Source organism: Pseudopipra pipra, chromosome 27, assembly GCF_036250125.1.
Source record: "Pseudopipra pipra isolate bDixPip1 chromosome 27, bDixPip1.hap1, whole genome shotgun sequence".
Lineage (NCBI taxonomy): Eukaryota > Metazoa > Chordata > Aves > Passeriformes > Pipridae > Pseudopipra > Pseudopipra pipra.
The window spans coordinates 740,547-761,200 of record NC_087575.1 but is presented as its reverse complement, the minus strand read 5'-3'; the positions used below and the strand labels follow the sequence as shown (position 1 = coordinate 761,200).

At 51.2% G+C, this 20,654-nt stretch overlaps 1 protein-coding gene across 1 annotated transcript; it reads right to left on the bottom strand.

The window, feature by feature from the left end:
• Window positions 1–6,420: 6,420 nt before the first annotated feature.
• Window positions 6,421–20,129, bottom strand: LOC135403294 (tyrosine-protein kinase ZAP-70). The gene is made up of 12 exons (XM_064637185.1): window positions 19,675–20,129; window positions 16,777–16,937; window positions 15,729–15,867; window positions 14,299–14,377; window positions 13,587–13,627; window positions 12,210–12,258; window positions 11,531–11,711; window positions 10,437–10,643; window positions 10,037–10,229; window positions 8,876–9,016; window positions 7,907–8,019; window positions 6,421–7,457 (listed from the first exon to the last, which is right to left on the bottom strand). The coding sequence occupies exons 1-12, from the start codon at window positions 20,074–20,076 to the stop codon at window positions 7,334–7,336; spliced, it is 1,830 nt and encodes a 609-aa protein (XP_064493255.1). The 5' UTR covers window positions 20,077–20,129; the 3' UTR covers window positions 6,421–7,333.
• Window positions 20,130–20,654: the final 525 nt, after the last annotated feature.

Here is a 20,654-nt window from a genome sequence, read left to right as displayed (position 1 = left end):
TTTTCTGAGCTCTGATCCCTGAGTGCAGGAGGGCAAAACAGGTTGGGAGTGGGAAATAAATGAGGCTCCTTGCAAGCCTTTGCTTGCTCTACTTTCAGCATCCAGAGAAGCAAGGTCAAAAATCCCTAAATTATAATGAAAAGAGCAGGAGTTCTTCTTAGGAAAAGTACTTGATTGAGAAAACCTAATTAAGCAAACCCAGAGGAGAGATTTTTCTTCATGTCTAAAGACAAAATAACAGACACGAATCAGATAATTTGACATGAAATCAGGATTAAACATTACAAAGTGGAATTTAATGTCCCCTCTAAAACATAGTTCCTGTAGTTTATTACCTTGGAATATAATCTGAAATATTCACTGTCCCATTGTTTGTTAAATTCCTTCTCTGACAGCAATTTTTTATATTACATCTCAAAAATATTTCCTTGCCTTTCACTTTCTGTATCTGAGCCTCTATAATTATTTCTGCTCTTACTTAACAACTCCTCCGACCCTTCTCCACCTTTGCAGCTCCTCCCAGTGTTGGTTTATTTGTGATTTTTCTGAATATGCCAAACCAGCTCGGGAGGTGTTAAAACAGGCTGCTCTAAATATCAAGTCGCAGACTTCAGTACAGTTTATTTTCTCTTTTCTGATTCTTTGCAGCTTTACAGTTGGGGAAACAGACTCTGAACCAGGTGATTTACTGTGTGATTCAATATCTGTCTTCCTGTGTCTGTTTTTAACCCATTTTTGGTCCATCAGACACTTTTTCCACCCTTTTTTCTCCCCGTATTGTTAAAACACAAACACACAGAACAAACCACTTTCCCCTTTTCCACTGATTGTAGGAGATGTTTTATCTTTTATTAATCACTGCAACCTTTTTTTTTTTCCACATCAGTACTTTCACTTTGCTTTCTTAAAGTGTTTGAATATTTAATGGTTAAGTTTTCCATTACAGTAGCTGGAGCAAGACAGTACTTTTTGTGATTCCCTTTTTCATTGCCACAAAGATCTTGAGTTCCTTCCTGAAGGAATGGCTTGCATAGCTTCTTAATAGCAAATAAAACTATTATTTCCCATAAGAAAATAAAAAGTAGAACATACTGTGTTAAAACTGCAGATTTAATGAGTATTTATTTTACATGAGTAGGACATTGCTGTGCAACAATGAGGCAAATTCCCAAAGGATTAGGTGAACTGTGTATTTCTGGAAGCACAGCTCTGGGGAGCAAAAATGCAGAGGGATAAATAAGAGGCAGAGATGGACATTCACACAGAATCATGGAATTATTAAGGTTGGAAAAGACCTCTAGGATTATCAGTGCAGCACCTCCACCATGTTCACTATTAAACTGTGTCCCCAGGTGCCACATCCACGTGTTTTTTGGACACTTCCAGGGATGGTGACTCCACTGCTGCCCTGGGCAGACCGTGCCAGTTCTTGAAAACCTTTCCTATGAAGAAATTTCCCTCATATCCAACCCAAACCTCCCCTGGTCCAACTTGAGGCTGTTTCCTCTTGTCCTGTCACTCATTACCTGGAAGAAGAGACCAAAGCCCACCTCACATATTTCTTCACACTTAGACAGGATTCTCTATTTCAGGTCCAGGGCTCTTGATTGTTTGTCATTTCAGCCTAATTCCCTGGATTCTGTCCAGGATGACACAGCACAGGGATGCTGCAGGTCTGGGGAAGGAGCTGCTTCACCACATCCCTGTTTCCAGCCTGCCAAAGGATGTGGCAACTGCTCCCCCTCTGCCATGGCCCTTCTCTACACCCACATGCTGCTCATTTACCCTGGGAGTCAATCACTTGGGTTGGATGGAAATTTTCCAACAGAAGACTTTTCCACCTGAAAATGCTGATTAGACAGAATTGAAGTGTTCCATGGAAAGCGTTTGATTCTGTCAAAGCTTTCAGTGGAAACAAAGCCAGGCTTCCTTGAACCCTGCCAGCCCACCCATCTGCCTGAATATTCCTGGACTTCCTGGCTCTGTGGGTGCAAGAATTCCCAGCTGGTGGATGAGCCCAACGCCCCAGCCAGGCCACCAAAGAAAAGCAGTTCCTTTACAGTAATTAAAACAGTAATGAATTCATGGATTAACTTCATAATAACACATATTTATGGAAGGAGTTGGTTATTTGACCTGTCAACACCCAGTGATTTCTCTGCTCCACGTGAGGATGTGTCAGTCTGTCCCAGAGTTACAGTGGAAGCCCAGGATGGAGGTCACAGGTAGGGAGGGCCTATGAGTGGACAAGATCGGGAGGATCACAGGATCCCAGAATCATTTAGGTTGGAAAAAACCTCCAAGACCATCAAGTCCAACCTGTGCCTGATCCCCACCTTGTCCCCCAGCCCAGAGCACTGAGTGCCAGTTCCAGTCGTTCCTTGAACACCTCCAGCAATGGGGTCTCCAAACCTCCCTGGGCAGCTCCTTTCAAGGTCTAATCCGCCTTTCTATGAAGAAATTTTTCCTAATGTCCAACCTAACCTCTCCAAGTGCAGCTTAACACTATATCCTCTCATCCTGGATAAGGGGGGAATCTCAGATCAAGAGCCAAATTCCTGGGTACTCACGAACCCTCCAGGCTACATTTCTGTGGACCCCAAACCTGCCCACAATGCCTTGGAGAGGCAGTGGGGACACCACCCCCCTTGCCCAGAGCTGCCCGTGCAGATGGAGCTGAACAGCACCTCACACTGACCAAACCTCGTCACTGAGGGCCACAGAAACCAGCTCAGAGAATCGGTTGAGGAAACCACCCATCACTGCCTGTGCTGGCAGCCAGAGACAAAACCAGCCTCTCCTGGTGACCCGGTGTGTGTCTGCTGCTCTCTGCACCTCCCGGCTCTGTGCAGGGCCTGGCTCGGTGCCCTGGCTCCAGTGGGGCAGGCAGGAGTGTCCCAGTGCTGTCCTCCCCCCACAGGGCTGCTCCTGCCCCCGGGTGGGATCGCTGCAAGCTGGAAGAGGTGAGTGAGGATGAATTTCATACCACTCTCCAACAGTATCACGGAATATCTCAAGTTGGAAGGGACCCATAAGGATCATCAAGTCCAGAACCAACACCTCTCTTATTTTCCAAGGTTTCCATTGCTGACCAAAGGAAAATACACCCGTGAAGAATATTTACAGTTTCTCCTGCCAGCCCAGAGATTTCTGACAGGCAAAACCAAGGTAACATTTGAAAACTAGAGACAAAAGGAGAAAAGGCCTTTTGGCTCAGTCCAAGTGTCACCTGCTCCCTTGGATTTCCTGGTGCAAACAAAGTGATTTCCTCCTGCTGTGAAATGGGAATTTCTTTTCCTCAGAACTTGGATATTTGTTGATAACTAAACCAGCCCCATTACATGCACTCCTCATGTCAGTGAAGAGCATCTAATTTGGCATCTTGGTTTGCATCTTCCAGTGCCTTGAACATTCTTTTTTCATCTTGTGTAGGGGGTTGATGGTAGAAGCTTCTGCAATAAGATTTGGCTAATTAGAATCCCAGAATGATTTGGGTTGGAAGGGAACTTAATGATCATCCAGTCCCGCCCCATGCCATGGGCAGCGACACCTTCCACTAGCCCAGGTTGCTCCAAGCCTGTCCAACCTGGCCTTGGACACTTCCAGGGATGGGTCACTTCCAGGGATGGCAGCCTGTGCCAGGGCCTCCCCACCCTCCCAGGGAAGAGTTTCTTCCCAATAGCCAATCTATATTCCCCCTGTTTCAGTTTAAACCCATTTCCCCTTGTCCTATCACTAAAATTCCTGATGAATAGTCCCTCTCTGGGTTCTTGTAGCCCCTTCTGATACTTGAAGGGGCTCTGAAGTCTCCACACAACCTTCTCTTCTGCAGGATGAACAGCCTCAACTCTCTCAGCCTGTCTCCATAGGGGAGGTGCTCCAGTCTTCTGTTCAACTTTGTGGCCTCCTCTGGACTTGCTCCAACAGTTCCATGTCCTTCTTATGTTGTTGGCACCAGACCTGTACACAGTATTCCAGGTGGGGTCTCAGGAGAGCAGAGGGGGCCACTGTTGAGTATTTGGATGCCTGTGATGGCTCTGAGTGTATTTTGGCTTCTCTGAACCATGAAGGCCTTTGAACATAAAAAGGAGACATCACCTAGAGAAGAAAGTATGAAAATAAAGGCAGATGGGAGCTTTTCTTCCAGGCCCCTGTGCAACAAATCCTTCTCTTCCCTTGCCTCTCCTTCTGATGTGTTTAGAAACAAGCTGATGTGTTTAGAAACAAGCTCCCTGTCATGGAGGGAGGGAAGGGGACAGTATAGGGTCAGTGATTGACCTGAGTTTCATGGAGATACCTGACATTTTGAGGTGTATTTCTGACAGCATTCTGTGCTTTAATGGTTGCCAGATATTTAAGTGCTAGGCAGGCTTGTGGGAGAAGACAACCCTGAGGAACATGAACATCAGGAGCAGCACTTCTTGGGGGGAGAGGGGAAAACAGCCATCACTGGCTTTGAAAATACACTTCTACACTGGTTCAGCAAATTATTTAGGGGTCTGGTACAATGTTCAGTGAGCCCAGAGCTGTGTGAGTCACATCTGGGCTGCTGAACAAAACAGAAGTTCCTGATACCTGGGAGAGATAGAAGGGTGGGTTTGTCCTTGTGTGACTTGCAACTGATAATGAGGCGTGTCCTGGTGATAAGATGGGTGTCCTGGTGATAAGATAGGTTGGAATGAGATAGATCAGCATGGGGGTATGATGGAGTGTTCCATGGTGTTGATCAGACGTGGTTGGTCACCAACACTTTGTCACGTCTCATGTTATCGCTGCGGGTGCTCAGTGAGAAGATGAAGTTCATCCTTTCCCTTGCAAGATGTAGAGTGAGAGAGCCAGGAGAGTTTGAAAGGTTCAGGTAAAACAGAGGGAGATGGATGAGTGGAGAGAAGGAGGTAAGGAGAAATCAGCAAGAGAAGAGAGGATTTGGGGAAGTTTTGGGGAGAGCAGCATGAGCCACAGAGCACCGAGCTCTGAGCCTGTGCCAGGTGCAGCTCCTGCCTTTATCTCAGCAGGGCCACAGCACTTGCTCTGACACCCAGAGACTCTGGGATCAGCCAGGAGGTCCAGGAGAGTGTTTTATTATTTGGAACCACCAGAAGGGAGCAAGGAGAGAGGACCTGGAGATGTGTCTTACTGAGGGGGCCGAGCCCCTGCTGTGATGGCACACTGGGGATGCCCAGGGCACTCCCCTCAGCCCCTGCACATCCCCAAAGCAGGAATCACAAAGACTCTTGAGCCACAGAGCCCTGTGACTTCAGGACCTGGTTGTCTCCCTCCTTTTTTTTCCCCTCCAGCAACTCCTGACATTTTGTGATATTCTTGGAACAGCCAGAACAACATCCACAGCCCAGACTGGAGGATAAACCCCTGCCCTTAGTCTTCTGGCATAACCTCAAGGGATTTATGTCCTCTCTGTCAGGGTGTGGATACACACACTCGCTTCAAATTGTCTCCAGCTAAACCAGAGGCCCCTCTGGGAATATGACTTTTCTGGTACTTTCCTTCAGCAGTGACCAGTTTGCTGAAAATTTAATATGAGAGATCATTTCAAACCAGAAGATGGACTTGTTTTGAAAGCAAGATCTAAGCAAAACCCTTTGGCAGTGGTTTTCAAGTAGAAAACACACTGAACCTTCTCTTTTCCAGCTTTCTCTGGGAGGAAAATATGACATAGAGAATAATTTTTTTCCTGTCTCTGCCACTGACTGGACAAACAGCAACAAGGCAGTTTCTCCTCTGATACCTGTTTTCCTCTCTGCTGGCAGGGATAATATGTCCATAATTCAACACACAGGACAAGCTCGTGGGATTGAGAGAGAAAATGCTTTGGCACATAAATAGTTGGTGCCACTGGAGGCTTCAGTCTAAGCAAGGAGAGGGCAACACTTGGTTTTCATCAAACCTGAGTTCTCTTAACAGGCTGTACCAGAGGTTAATTCAAGCCCCACACCTGATGCTCCCCAGGAACTTTGTCTTCAGACCAAATCCACCTCCCATCAGTGCTTTAGATGGGGGCTGTGCCCTTGGACTGCAGCTGTTTGCTTTGCCTCAGGACAAGGTGCTTTGTGTGAGCTGCTGTGTGGCTTCTCAGGCACCAGGAGATGGTGAGAGATAAGCTTCTGTAGTCACTGTACCTCGGGGCTCAGATCTTCTGCTTCCTCTGTTTCCCCAACTTTCACAACCCCCCTGGGCTCTGCAGCAGGGCAGGCCACAGTCCCCCCACCACGGGTCAACCAGGGGAGTTCCACAGGGGACTCAGCTGAGCTGCAACAAAACTGCAAGAAAAGACTCCATCCCTGCAGCAAAACCAGCCCAAGGGTCACCTGGTTGGTCAAGGAGACCATCAGGGAGTGAAATCCTGGCCTAGTAGAAGGAAATTATAAGTATTTAGTTGTCAGGTTGAAGCAGTTCAATAATCTGAGCTGTAGGTGTGTTAAAAAAAATTTAGAATAGTTTATTTAGAGGATGACCAGGCTTGAAGAACAAGATGCTCATTTCATCAGCACAGAGGGGCCAGGTGGGATCCAGGAGGTGAGGAATGGGCCCTGGAATTTAGATCTTTAGGAGCCATGACCACCTTGGAGGGTGTGTGAAGCCCTGCTCTGTGCTGAACAGGGCTGGCAGTGCCCAGGGGGATAAGAAGAGCCTGGCAGGGGCAGGAGGACAAGCCAGTGGGTCCCACTGCTCCTCCCCAGCCCAGCTGCTTCTCACCCTAAGCCAAGGGGGAAGGGGACTCAGTGGTTCCCTGTCCTGTGTCACACCCCACTCAAAGCTCACCAGAAATGCCACCTTGGTGGTTTCCTGTGAAAGAATTGTATGTGAAGGTGTCTGGAAAGATCCAGATCTGCTGGAGCTAACACAGTTCATCCTTGGTGAAACTGGTGAGCACAAAGCTCTGAGGTCACAGGATCACTGAATCAGAGAATTGTTAGGGTTGGAGGGGAGCTCTGGAGATCATCCAGCCCAACCCCCTTGCCAAGGCAGGGTCACCTGGAGCAGGTGACACAGGGATGTGTCCAGGTGGGTTTTGAAGGTCTCCATAGAGGGAAGGTCCTGGGATAGCTTTGGAACTGGGCAGGAAGAAGCTCTAATACTGTCTGTACCATCCTGTGCCAGGTCAGGCTGGAGGTGATCATGGCCTGCTGCTGACAGGAGGCACATGGTCCCAGCTGAGTGTCCCCTGTGCTGGGACAGCATCGTCTCCCAGGTGCTTCGGTCTGGAACTGCTTGAGAAACAAAACCAGCATTTGAGAGATTAAAGCAAAACTTCACAAGGAGCCTTTCCAGGTCCCATGCAGGTGGGGGTGTGTTGAGGAGCAGAGAAGGAAGTTCAGGGAAGAGCTGCTTTGGACTTGTCCTCTGTCTGTGGCCCATTTTCTGTCTTGGCAGCAATACTGTAGTAGTAGGAGCGGATTGTGTTTTCCACTTCTACAAATCCTGGACGTTCTTCCCACCTGAGAGGGCAGAGAGGAACAAGAAAGGTCAACAGAGGGGACAAGAGCAGACTGATGCAATGAGAAGATACCAAACACAGAGAACCTGGGGATGAGCAGCAGCCCAGTTGTACCAGGGCTTAGGAGGACAGCTCAGACTGTTCTGGGATGGAGAGGGTCAAAGACACAGAGCTTGGACAACTCCCAGGATTGGCACAGGCAAATGGAGGAGGATGGTAATAAAAGGTTCATCATGGAGCGGGGAGTGACACCAAGGCAGGAGAGACCAGTTGCTTTGTGTTGTCACCATTCAACGTGCTCCAGCTTGGCCTGGCGAAATGTGTCCCTGCTCATGGCAGGGCTTGGAACAAGATGATCTTTAAGGTCCCTTCCAAACCAAACCATTCTGGGATTCTGTGGTTCTGATGGACCTACCACCCAGCAAAGAGCTGAGCTGGTGAGAGCCTCACCTGTAGGTCCAGCACTGCTGCATGAGGGCGAACATCTCTGCGGGGCAGTCGCTGGGACAGTCCAGGCGCTTGCCCTGCTCAATGAAGCTGTTCACCTCCGGGCCCTTCATTTTCTAGGACAGGATGGAGTAGGAAATGCATTAATGTTCTTGGAGCTGCCACAGGGTTAGAGGAGACAGGTCAGAGCTGGGCTTGGGGCAAAGCTTTGGACCCATGGGCCACAGCTGCGTCACCGTTTCCAACCCCAGCACCCACAAACGGTGTCTCAGGCTGTGGCCCATCTTGCAGACCCCATCTTGTCCACCCCACAGACCCCATCACATCCATCCTGCCAACCCCATCCCACCCATCCTGCAGACCCCATCCTGCCCAGACTCCAGACCTCATGCTGCAGACCCATCCCACCCAGCCTAGAGACCCCATCCCCCCATCCTGCACACTCCATCCCACTCACCCTGCAGACCCCATCCTGCCCAGACTCCAGACTTTATCCTGCTGATCCCATCCCACCCACCCTGCAGACCCCACCCCAGGCATGGCAGTGGTTGAAAAGTGACTTTTCAGCTCTGCAAGTGAGCAGAAGGACCAAAGATCTCCTTTGACTCAAACCCAAATGTTTAGTTTGTTTTCTGTTTCTTCTCCCTTCAATGAACACAGAGCTGCAGGATCCAACCTCATCGTGCCTTCCATGAAGTGTAAGTGGACCTAAGCCCTTTCCCCTGTGTCCAACAATGGGAACACCAACTCAAGGAAATAGGAATTGTAGTTTCTGTGTGTGTCAGTTGTGACTGTGTCATCCACCTGTGTCATCCACCTGTGATGGACCCAGCTCTGCCTCACTTTGGAGGGTTCCATCCTCACCTTGAAGGGTGGAAGGTGCCTCATTTTGTGGAGTTTCTGCCTCATCTTGTGGAGTTTCTGCTCCACCTTGTAGGGTTTCTATCTCACCTTGTAGGGTTCCATCCTCACCTTGTAGGGTTTCTGCCCGTAGCTGAAGGCCTCCCACATGGTCACACCGTAGCTCCACACGTCGCTCTTGCTGGAGAACTTGTGGTAGTTGATGCACTCGGGGGCATACCACTTGAGGGGCCACTTCCCTGCTGTCCTGGCCTGGAGCAAAGCAAAGGGGAGCATTCCCACCCTGAGACACAGAGCTGGGAGCTGGGCCTGAATCCTGCTTTGCTAAATGTTTGTGTCCAGAGCAATCCAACGGTGCTGAAAAAATCCCCTAAATCCTGAGCTCCAAACTCCAGTCCTGGAGGCTGGAGCTTGTTGTGCAGGACACTGAGTGCAGGATGCTGACCTTCCTGCCACCCTGCTCCTGCACCCCAACCCCAGGGCTGTTTAATCACAGAATCATGGAATGCTTTGGGTGGGAAGGACCTTAAAGCCCATCCAGTGCCACCCCCTGCCACCCCACCTTCCACTAGCCCAGGTGGCTCCAAATCCCATCCAACCTGACCTTGGACACTTCCAGGGATGGGGCAGCCACAGCTGCTCTGGAAATTCCATCCCAGCCCCTCATCACCCTCACAGCCAAGAATTCCTTCCCAATATCCCATCTCACCCTGCCCTCTGGCACTGGGAAGCCATTCCCCTTGTTCTGTCCCTCCAGGCCCTTGTCCAAAGTCCCTCTCCAGCTCTCCTGGAGCCCCTTTAGGCAGTGGAAGGAGCTCTAAGGTCTCCTTGTATCCTTCTCCTCTCCAGCTGAACACCCCCAGCTCTCCCAGCCTGGCTCCAGCCCTGGGATAACTTGGTGGCCTTGTCTGGACTCATTCCAACAGGTATTTCTTTCTTGTGCTGGGGGCCCCAGAGCTGGACCCAGGATTCCAGGTGGGGTCTCTGGTTCTCACTGCTGGGAAGAGCAGCCCTGGCTCACTTTTCGTCCCCTTCTCTTCCCTGCTCTTTGCTCTGGCTCCTCTCATCCCACTGCACCACCTCCCCCTTGCTGCCTCTGCAGCCATTTGAATGCCCTCCTTGGGACCCAGAGCTTTGCAAACCCCCTTTTAGTGTCCCAGCAGTGAGACCAGCCAGAGTGTGATATTGTTGTGCAGCTCCTGAGGAGTCCAAAGCTTCTGTCTCTGGGGGTCTCAGCCCCCAGCCAGGAGGGCTCCTGCTCCTCACACTCACCTTGTAGTAACTGTCATCAGCACCAAGAGCCTTGGAGAGCCCAAAGTCACTGATCTTGGCATAGTGCTGGTTCACCAGCAGGACATTTCTGGCTGCCAGGTCCCTGTGGACAAAGTTCTTCTCCTCCAAGTACTTCATCCCCATGGACACTTGGTGCATCAGCTCCACGATATTGCTGATTGCAATCTCATCTCTGGGGAAGATGAAGGGACAATTCACTAATAAAGGACCTGCCATGGTCCCCTCTGAATTTTCCAGCTTCAAGGGAGAATGAAAAGGGCTGTCCTCTGCTCAGTCCCTCTTATCCCACACGAAGAGACATTGCAGCTTCTCTGCACCTCCAAAGCTCAGCTCACCCGGCAGCAGAAAATCAGCCAGAGACATTTAATTCAATACTCACTTCTTGGAGGCCAAGAACCTGTTGAGGGGCCCTCCAGAAGCCATCTCCATCACCAGCATCAGGGACTCTGCTTCGCAGACCCCGATCATGCGGACAATGTAGGGGTTGTCCAGCTGGTGCATAATCTGAGCTTCCTTCATCATCTCATCCTTCACTGTTTTCTCGTTGTTGCTCTTCAGCACCTTTATGGCCACATCAATCTGTTTCCTGCAAGAGGAACACGTGTGGGATGAGCTGAGCAGCAGCTGGATTCAGGTATTGCAGCCAGGAATGCAAAACACTTCTCGAGTGATGCTGTTGGACCTCTCAACAGACTGTTTTGGCAGAGCCCTGCACCATCCTGGTATCCCAGGCCAAAGAGGAAAGGATCACCTCACCCTTCTAAGGGGAAGGCCAGGAGTTTCCATATGTAGATCTGAGGGCACATCACCTCACACACCAAGATCTGTGTCATTGCTGCCACTCTTCAAGGAGGAAACTGAGGCACAAAGTAGGTGAAGACCATCTGTGTGGGCTCATAGACAAGAGCAAGAGAGCCAAAGATGGCACATCTCAGTCTCACTCCTTTGCCCTCACATGGACCTGACCTCAGGAACATGGACCTGCTCCTCTGAACCCATGAAGTACCTTCAGGTATTGGAATGAGATGATCTTTAAGGTCCCTCCCAACCCAAACCATTCTGGGATTCTTCAGAAGTGGCAGTGGTGTGCCCAGGAGTGTGTGGGGCAAGTTCACCCTCAGGGGGGTGAGGCTGTCACTGAAAACCCATGAAAAGTCATAGAATCATAGTATTGTGCCATAATATCATTGAATCATTAGGGTTGGGAAAGACCTCTAAGATCATCAATGAATCCCACCATCACCCACTAAACCACAGCATGAAGTGCCACATCCACTTGGTTTTTGACCACTTCCAGTGGTGCCAACTCCACCAGAGCCACCACCACTGACCTTCCAGACTATCTCTTATACCTCCACCCCATTATCATTTTAAGGTCCATCCAGCTAGAAACAGGATAACTGGGGACACCCCTGAGCCCAGCTCGGATCTCTCTCCTCCAGCTCCCTCCTCACCCCTCCGGGTAACACTCACTTCCTCATTTTGTAGACTCCTTTCTTGACACAGCCAAAGTTTCCTGCCCCCAGCTCCACTTCATCAATCATCAGGTGGTCCCTCTTGAGGAACAGTTTCTTGTCCTTCAGTTCCTCAGGGTCACTGTAGGGGCTCTCGTAGACACTGGTGTCCATGGGCAGCAGACGGGACTTCCCGGCACCTTCTCGGGGGACACAGTTGTTTAGAACCACCTGCCCTTCCCCATCCCTCTCTCCCTCACTGATTGGGAGGCCAATTCTCCTTCAAGCTCCAGCATGTATCCTCTCTCACTGACATTTCCCTTCCTTACACAACCCATGGCCTGTCCAGGTTCCAGCTGCTGAAGGAGCCAGGATGGGGAGAGGTGGTTGAGCATTCCCATTCCACATATCAGACTCTGCAGGGCTTGGGCATGGGCAGGACATCACCCCACTGAAATACAGCTGAATCCACGGATTATTTAGGAGGCAGGATGGAAGATGGGGATAGGACAGGGCTCGATGTACTGGGTAAAACAGGGAATGGGATAAGGCTGGATTTACTGGGAGTTCAAAACCCTGAAATGACTGGGATGCTCTTGGGTGCCTTTGTAAGAAAGGGGTCTACAGGCAACCCCTGTGGCTCCTGTGCCATCCCCAGGTCCTGTCCCCTGCCAGGACAGGCTCTCAGAGGTGCTCACCTACAGGCTCCGGTGTGTATCCGTCCGCATTGAGGGGCCCCAGGTTTCTCTGGAAAAGAAATGGGGATAAAGTAGATGAAGGAGCACAGGGAAACTGCCTCAGTTAGAAGTGGAAAGGGAAGGGACAGGGAGCCTCTGCACCCCAACAGAGCCCAGATGGTGATGCCCTTAAAAGGCCCTGAGGTGGCACAAGAGATGGGAGGGGTATCAAGCCAACATTCCTCTTCCAGTCCCGGCTGGCAGATCCCAAATCAGGGATCAGGCCTTGGGGGATCCAGAGCCAGGCCCCCTGAACACAGTACCCTCCTCCAGTACAGCAGAGATTGGCAAAGATGTGGGACATTCATCCAGCACAAGCACTGCTTGGAGTCACCAGGACATGGCAGTTTTGGACACCACAGTATAAGATCTGAAGCCATCAGAGAGTGTCCAAAGGAGGGCAGTGAAGATGGGGAAGGGCCTTGAAGGGCAGACCAAGGGCACTTGGTGTGTTCAGCTGGACAAGAGGAGACTGAGGGGAGACCTCACTGCAGTTCCAATTCCTGGGCAGGGACTGAGCTCTGCTCTGGGGGGACCAGGGACAGGACCCAGGGAAGGGCTGGAGCTGTGCCAGGGGGGTTGGGATGGATCTCAGGGAAAGGTTCTTCCCCCACAGGGTGCTGGGGCACTGCCCAGGCTCCCCAGGGCAGTGGGCACGGCCCCAAGGCTGCCAGAGCTCCAGGAGCGTTTGGACAACGCTCTGAGGGACAGGGTGGGATGGCTGGGGTGTCCTGGGCAGGGCCAGGAGTTGGACTGATGATCCCTGTGGGTCCCTTCCCACTCAGCATATTCTGTGATCCTGCGACGTGGGAGCCCAGCACGGATTGTGAAAGCTCCTGAGACAATGGGGGAGTGCTCAGGCCTCACTCAGCTCCACTGGGCTCTGGGAAGGGCTCCCAGCCCCCAGACTCCCTGGTTTCAACACAGCTCAGCTCTGGGAGCTGTGACTGAGCCCAGACATGCCCCGAGGCCAAGGGAGCACAAAGACCTGGCCAAGGGCCAGTGGGCTGAGTGTTCCCAGAATCCAACCACGTCCTCCTCACTCCTGCCTGGCAAGGAGGGCAGGGGCAGAGGCCCCCCCCCCCAAGGGTGTTGCAAGGAGCTCAGTATGAATGGAAACCATTTTCAGCTCCAACAGTAGCTGTGCCCAGTGATTCCTCATCCCCATCCGAGCTGGAAAAGGGACAATGTCACAGATGGTCCTAGTATAGTCCATTGGAGTTACCAAGTTTTAGGGAAAAGCAGAGTTTGGAGAGTAGAGTTTGATCAGCAAAGCTTGAAATGCAACAGCATTAAACCGCTGAGGAACCAATAAAAGAGACCCCCCCAAAAACTTACGCTCACAGAGGGGTGGGTTGGTGGAGCTGGTGCTGCAGATGCTGCAAATCAGGAGAGAGAAATTAGGAATTTGCCTAAGCCTTAGCAGGATCAGAGCAGCCCTTGAAGGGTTGTGTCTGATCACATCCCCTCCACCCCCCAAAGGACAGTTTTCGCAGCTTTAGACAAAAAAAAAAATGTGGAAATGTGCCTGGATATGGGTGTTATTCCCAAATCAGTGGGAATAATCAGTCTCCATCAGTCCCAGAGCAGAGACTGGCTGAGGAGAGCGAGGGTCCCATGGGCAGGCTCTGAAGGGACATTTGTGACACTTGGACCAGCACAAAGTGACCCACGGTTCGGATCGTTCAGCTCCAGGGACCCACCAGGACCCAGCCTTGCAGGACATGTTTCCTGCTGCCTGAAATGCAGGTGATTTTCAGAAGCCTTTTGGCTCACCAGGAGTCCCTGATCCATTTGAGGCGCTGGTTCTCCCCATCTGCTCCTGCCTTTGGGTGTCCTTAGGCCAGGCCAGGAGAGTGGCCACTTTGAGCAGACAACATGACATGAGACTTGCCCAGTTTGCCAGAGGAGCAGAGACCTCACTGCTCCCTGCCCAGCAAGGGCTCAGCAAGGTTGGACACAGCAAGGGAAATGCGGGTTGGCACCGCTCAGACTGGCACCACTTGGTAGCAACTCAGGCCAGGGGTGGCACTGGGAGACGTCAGCTCACCTGGCAGGTTGGGGTTGGGACAGGTTTCCTTCAGGTAGAAAATCAGCCCATCTGGTTTGAGTTTTAGGTATTCCACCAGCTGCAGAAGGAATCGGAGGAAAAAGAGATTATTGTGAGGAAAACATCACCTCTTTTTTTGTTGAAGACAACTTTTGTGGCTTATGGCAATGGTTCCTCTCAGATTTATGCAGGCAAGGACTAGAATGTTTCTCTCCTCTGTCTAAAAGGAGATCTGCTCACTCAGGGATGTCCTACAGTAAGTGCTTGTATATTTGGATATCTGCCAGAGCTGGGAAGAACTTTGGAAGTTAGATAAGGACCAAAAAAAGACAAAAGGAAATCTCCAGTATGGGATTTTCAGTGTAATATTATTGACCCAGCCAAAAAAGCCTGAGAGAAACAGGCTGATAAAGCCTGAGAGAAACATTTTGCTTTCCTAGAGGAACTCCAGGGTTAGCTCTGAGGATCCCAGGCAGCTTTTCCCTGCAGCACCACTGGTCCAAGCACAGTGGGGATTTGACTCTGGCTGGAGACAACCAGCCCAGCCCTGGCCATTGGACCACAGGGACACAAGGCTTTCTCTTCTCCTCCTGTCTGGCTCAGATTTCAGCTGCAATTGGGAGCCTGACATGGTTCTGTTGCCATAAAAATGCCCCCAGGCCTTTGTTTTCAATCAAACTCAGAGTGAAAACAGTCCTGGGAATTTGGAAAATTCAGCAAAACAGAGTTACTGTCCCCCCAGGCAGCCCTGCCCAGGGGGAAGCTCTGGGATCTGCTCCCTGGAGCAGGTCTGAGGTGGGTGTCAGGGGGCACAGCTGGGTTCTGGGGGGGACATGGACTCCCCAGCAGTGCCAAGAGTTGCTGGACCATGTGTCCCATTCCCTAAAAACCCACCCCACCTTCATAAGGATTGCTGGGTCATCGCAGCCATGTCCCCTTCCCACTCTCAGGGGTGACAGGATGTGTCTCCTGCCACTGGGATCTTCAGCCACATAAAGATTTCAGCAGTTGGCTCCAGATTTCTGCACTCCTCTACTCTCTGCACCAAAACCAGTCCCTCAGAACATGGTGTGGCAAATCATTGGCTAATGGTTTTGCCAATCTTGGAGCAGTCCGGGGAACACACAGGAGGGACTACATGGGATGAGCAATTTCAGGGTTTTCTGGAAGGGAAAACAACCCATACCACCACCACCACCCATGGATGCTCTTAAAGCCTTTAAAGGTCCATATGGCCTTTCCTGTCCCTCAAGGCAGCTACGGTTGGTCAGAGCCTGGTGCTGATCACACCAAGGCTGTGGTTTTGATCCATGTATGGGCCATTCACTTCAGAGTTGATGATCCTCGTGGGTCCCTTCTAACTCAGAATAACAAGTGAAAAATGCCTGTACTTTCTTAGACATCAGTTTTCAGCACCCCCAGCACTTTACCTGCCAGAGTGTGTCAAACTTGGTGCCCTCAGGGATGGAGTATTTGCCAGACTTGTCCTGGTCCACCCTGTAGTGATACACAGTCTTGCCATAGACGAGGGACAGGGCATAGGTGCCGTTTTCCTTCCTTTCTCTCAGCCTGGAAGGAAGGAGAACTATTAAAAGTAGCTCTAGAATTTGCCCTGCAAGTTGTCATGATTGCCAGGGGTGGGTGGGCACGTGGAAAGGTGTTCCTGAAGCCACTGTTGGAATTGCCACCTTCCCGACACCCCTCTGAAGATGCCAAGGGGGATCCTTCAGCTTCTGGTTTTTGCCTCTCTCATGGATTCTAAGAATAGTTTGGGTTGAAAGGGATCTTAAAGCTCATCCAGTTCCGCCCCTCTGCCATGGGCAGGGACACCTTCCACTAGCCCAGGTTGTTCCATCCCTGCCTTGGACACTTCCAGGGACGGGGCAGCCACAGCTGCTCTGGGCAACCTGTGCCAGGGCCCCCCCACCCTCACAGGGAAGGGTTCCTTCCCAATATCCAATCTAAATTTCCTCTCTTTCAGATTAAACCCATTCCCCCTTGTCCCATCACTAAAGTTCCTAATGAACTGTTCTCCAGCTAATTCTTCCTTTCCCTGACTCATTCAGGAGATAATTCAATTAAGAGCTGTCTCACCTTGGCAGAGATGCAAAGCAAATGCTTTCTCCTGTGTTTTATGGGCCATACATTGCCAAACTGTCAGTGTTAAATGCCTTCATCAACTGAACCCTGTATTTCATATCATCCAGTGCAGTGGAAAGCACATTTCATAGAGATATTTCAACATGAGAAATAAATAAAGCTCAAGATTGGCTCTTCATGGAGTCCAGACACTGTCTGGGCAATAACAGATTTGGGGTCTTAACCCCTGTCTTTGAAATATCTGTAACCAGCCTGACCATAATCAGCTAAACCTCCTCTCAGAACTGTCATGTGAAAGCAATAATTACAGGATGGTGGAGGTGGGGAAAGGGTGAAAAGCACAAGGATCACAGCATCTGCCAGGGTTTGGATACTCACAGGAATTTCCCGTCAGGTTGTGCCCCCGAGTAGAGCCTCCGCTCAGCCTCGTCCCGGGTGATGCTGCCGTGGTACCAGGCCATCCTCTCATGGGCTGTGGTGGCAACCAGCTTCTCCACCTGTGGAGCCTGGCTTATGATGGCCTGTTCCAGTGCATCCCCCTGGAAAAGAGTGGGAAAGGAGACCTCCTGCCATTCTGCTGCACCTTTGCAAGGCTTCAGCACAGCTGATTTTGCACCAGTTGGGGCAGATGACACAGGAAACTTGGACGGTTTCCTAATTAAAGGGACTGCGACCCAACAATGGGTCACAGCAGAATTCTGTTCTGCTGCAGAGCAGAATTCCTTTCTTCTCTCAGTTGACCTCATCCCTTGAATCCAGCTGAAGTCCATTGACTGACTGGTGAGGAAAGAGAAAATCATCACATTAATGTGACGGAACTTGATGCCAGGATTGTGGGGTGTCTTTCAGCCTTGCATTCCTTGGGAGGGGGTCCTGGTGGGTGGAAAGTTGGGTGTGAGTCAGCAGAGTGTCCTGGCAGCCCAAAGGGCCACCCTGTCCTGGGGGGTATCAGGCCCAGCATCGCCGGCCAGGCCAGGGAGGGGATCGTCCAACCCTGCTCTGACCTGGGGCGGCCTCACCTCGAGTCCTGGGGGCTGTTTGGGGGCCACAGTGTCAGAAACGTCTCATCAATGTCAGAAGGATGTTGGAGAGTGTCCAGAAGAAGCACATGGGGATGGGGAAGGGTCTGAGGAGCAGCTGAGGGCACTTGGCTGGTTCAGCTGGAGCAGAGGAGACTGAGGGGAGACTCCTCGGGGGCTGCAGCTCCTGCCGAGGGGAGGCGGAGGGGCAGGGACTGAGCTCTGCTCTGGGACCAGGGACAGGACCCAGGGAAGGGCTGGAGCTGTGCCAGGGGGGTTGGGATGGATCTCAGGGAAAGGTTCTTCCCCCACAGGGTGCTGGGGCACTGCCCAGGCTCCCCAGGGCAGTGGGCATGGCCTTGTGGGTCCCTTCAAACTCAGGAGAGTCCAGAATTCCATGATTTTCTTTAAAGCAGAACGTCTCTGGTGCTCCTGCCTTCTCAGCTGCTCACCAGCTCCAGACACCAGAACTGCAAGAGCAGCGCAGTCTGGAAATCAAGTGAAGGACCCTCAATTCATTTCCCTGGGCTCACACCTGCTCTAAACTGTTATTTTTCGTTGCCAGGAGGTGGCGATGTCCTTTGTGTTATCAGTCAGTGGCCACAGATCTGGTTCGTGGAGAAACCCCATAGAACACCTGCTTCTGGTATAGAATTCTGGCATGAAATAACTCATTCTGATCCAGAATACCTCATTCTGCTATAGAAACCCTATAGAATACCTCATTCTGTCAAATACCTTTGCTCTAAAATAGGCCAAATTTAGAGAGCCTTTGTAGAAAGGCTCCATAAGGACAATTCCTGAGCTGTATGTCTGCCAGGACTTGAATTAAAACATGGAATCACAGGATCAATTAGGTTGGAAAAGACCTCCAAGATCAACAATTCCAGCCTGTGACCAATCCCAACCTTGTGAACTGGCTCAGAGCACTGAGTGCCATGTCCAGTCATTCCTTGGACATCTCCAGGAATGGTGATTCCACCACCTTCCCGGGCAGCCCCTTCCAATGAAACAACAAAATCACACTTGGAGGAGTCTGAGTAGCCACTGTCAAGGTGACAGGAGGTAGAAGAAAATTAATTACAGGGCTGCCAGTGTGACCACTTAGAGAGTTTTGCTTTATTTATATATTATATATATTCTAGTCTGTAATAAAATACAGGAACCTGTCTGTAGTTATTTAGATACTACTGTTGTAGTATCTAAATTTAAATGAGAGACCTGATCCAGTACCAGCTACCTCAGGCTCATAGGTAAAAGGTCCATTGGCAAAAAAAAACCCTCTACGTAGGAAAAACCTTCAAATAGGCAAAGACTCCACTCCAAAGAGAGAGGAAGACCTGAGCAAAAGTCTAAGTCTGGTTTCATTCCATTTTCAGCACAACATTTGGAGGCATCTCATGTGAAGAGCACTGGTCTAAGGCAGGGAGCATCCCATGGGCTGCAGAGGAGAGAAGGACCTGTGGGGAAAAGCTGGCAAAGGGAAGTCTAGGTGTTCCAAAGGGGAGTCACAGAATCACAGAGTCAGAAGGGACCCACAAGGACCATCGAGTCCAACTCTTAGCCCTGCACAGGACCATCCCAAGAGTCACACCCTGTGCCCCAGAGGATCATCCAAATGCTCCTTGAGCTCTGGCAGGCTCTGTCAGAGCTCAAGAAGGCTTGGGAAGATGTTTAGACTTGTTTCTGAAGAAGGAACTGTGAAAGAGAGGAATTAAGACTGTTCTTAGTGCCATCAGCCTCCAAGAAGGACCTTGTTCTAGAGGGGGCAAGAACAAGGGGATGATGCAAGAGCAAGAGGGGGATGACAGTGGCTGTGAAGTAAGATAACACATAGGTACCCTCGAAATGCCAGGCAGTGGAAGGATTGTAGGAAAATTTATTTCCAGAGTCAAGAACACTGGACTTCCAAGGAAATTATCGTAATGGTGCTCTGAACACTGGGCCTGAGAAAAGCCTCACTCCTGTTCTTCTTTATCATCACTGGCCCCCTGACCCTCCCCACCCCAGAGGCCCTTAGCATGTCTGTGAGTTCTTATCTCTTTCCTCATACCAGAGAAAGTTTCTCTGGAATGCAGGAGGAGAAAACACCTAACATTTTCTCTGGGAAAGATGCTTCTTCTGTGCAGGAAAGCAAAGAACTCTAATCTCCTCGCCATAAATCTTCTGGCAGGGTGGCGGCGACAGAGGGGTCAGGGTGCAAGCAGCAGGGTGTGAGCACCCCTTGCACATTCCCACTCCTGGAAAAGGCCAGTACCTCCAGTTTCCACGTCTGCCGGACGTACTCCCGCACCATGTTGTCCCTCATGCTGTCGAACACCCCGGGCTGGGGCTCCACCCCGCTGGGCCGGTTGCAGGGTTTGCGGAGGGGGCAGCACAGCCCGTCGGCGTCCTTGGAGTAGAACTCGCAGAGCTCCTCGGGTCCGCAGTGGGCCTTGCCCCCCAGGATGGCGTAGGTGCCGTTCAGCTGGCGCTCGATGGGGTAGTGGTAGAACTGCAGGTCGAACACCACGGACAGCACGTACCCGCCCAGGCTGCGCAGGCACTGCCGCAGCAGGAACAGCCCGTCCGACATCCCCGCCAGCTTCAGGTGCTCCTCGGCCTCCGACCTGGCGATGCTGCCATAGTAGAAGGGCAGGTGAGCGGCGGCATCCGGCATCTCCGGGACTTTCCTGGGACTCCTCCGGGTGGTTCACGCACTGCTGGTGTTCAGCCTGGAAGAGAAAATTCATGGAATCACAGAATCACAGGATCAACCAGGTTGGAAAACACCTCTGAGATCATGGAGTCCAACCCACAACCCAACACCACCTCGTCACCCAGCCCATGGCACTGATGCCATGTCCAGTCTGTCCTCAAACACCTCCAGGGACGGTGACTCCACCCCCTCCCTGGGCAGCCCCTTCCAGTGGCTGATCCCTCTCTCTGAGAAGAATTTCTTCCTGATGTCCAACCTAAACTCCCCTGGCACAGCTAAAGGCTGTGCCCTCTCGTCCTACGGCTGGCTGCCCAGGAGAGGAGACCAATCCCCCCGGTTCCGCCTCCTGTCAGAGGGTTGTAGAGAGTGAGGAGGTCTCCCCTGAGCCTCTTCCTCTCCAGGCTGAGCCCCCCCAGCTCCCTCAGCCTCTCCTCACAGAACTTGTGCTCCAGACCCTTCCCCAGCCTCATTGCCCTGAATGTTCTTCACTGACACATAATTTTGCAAAAATGGTTAGTTGGAATTAAGACTCCTCTGTC

What these genes read in the sequence shown, in the direction of transcription:
- LOC135403294 (XM_064637185.1), bottom strand. Translation starts at nt 20,076, where the DNA reads ATGCCGGATGCCGCCGCTCACCTGCCCTTCTACTATGGCAGCATCGCC. An exon ending in AGGTTCTTGGCCTCCAAGAA is followed by an intron (nt 10,230 to 10,436) that starts GTGAGTATTGAA and finishes CATCTTCCCCAG; the next exon opens with AGATGAGATTGCAATCAGCA. An exon ending in ACGGGCAGAAACCCTACAAG is followed by an intron (nt 8,020 to 8,875) that starts GTGAGGATGGAA and finishes ATCCTGTCCTAG; the next exon opens with AAAATGAAGGGCCCGGAGGT.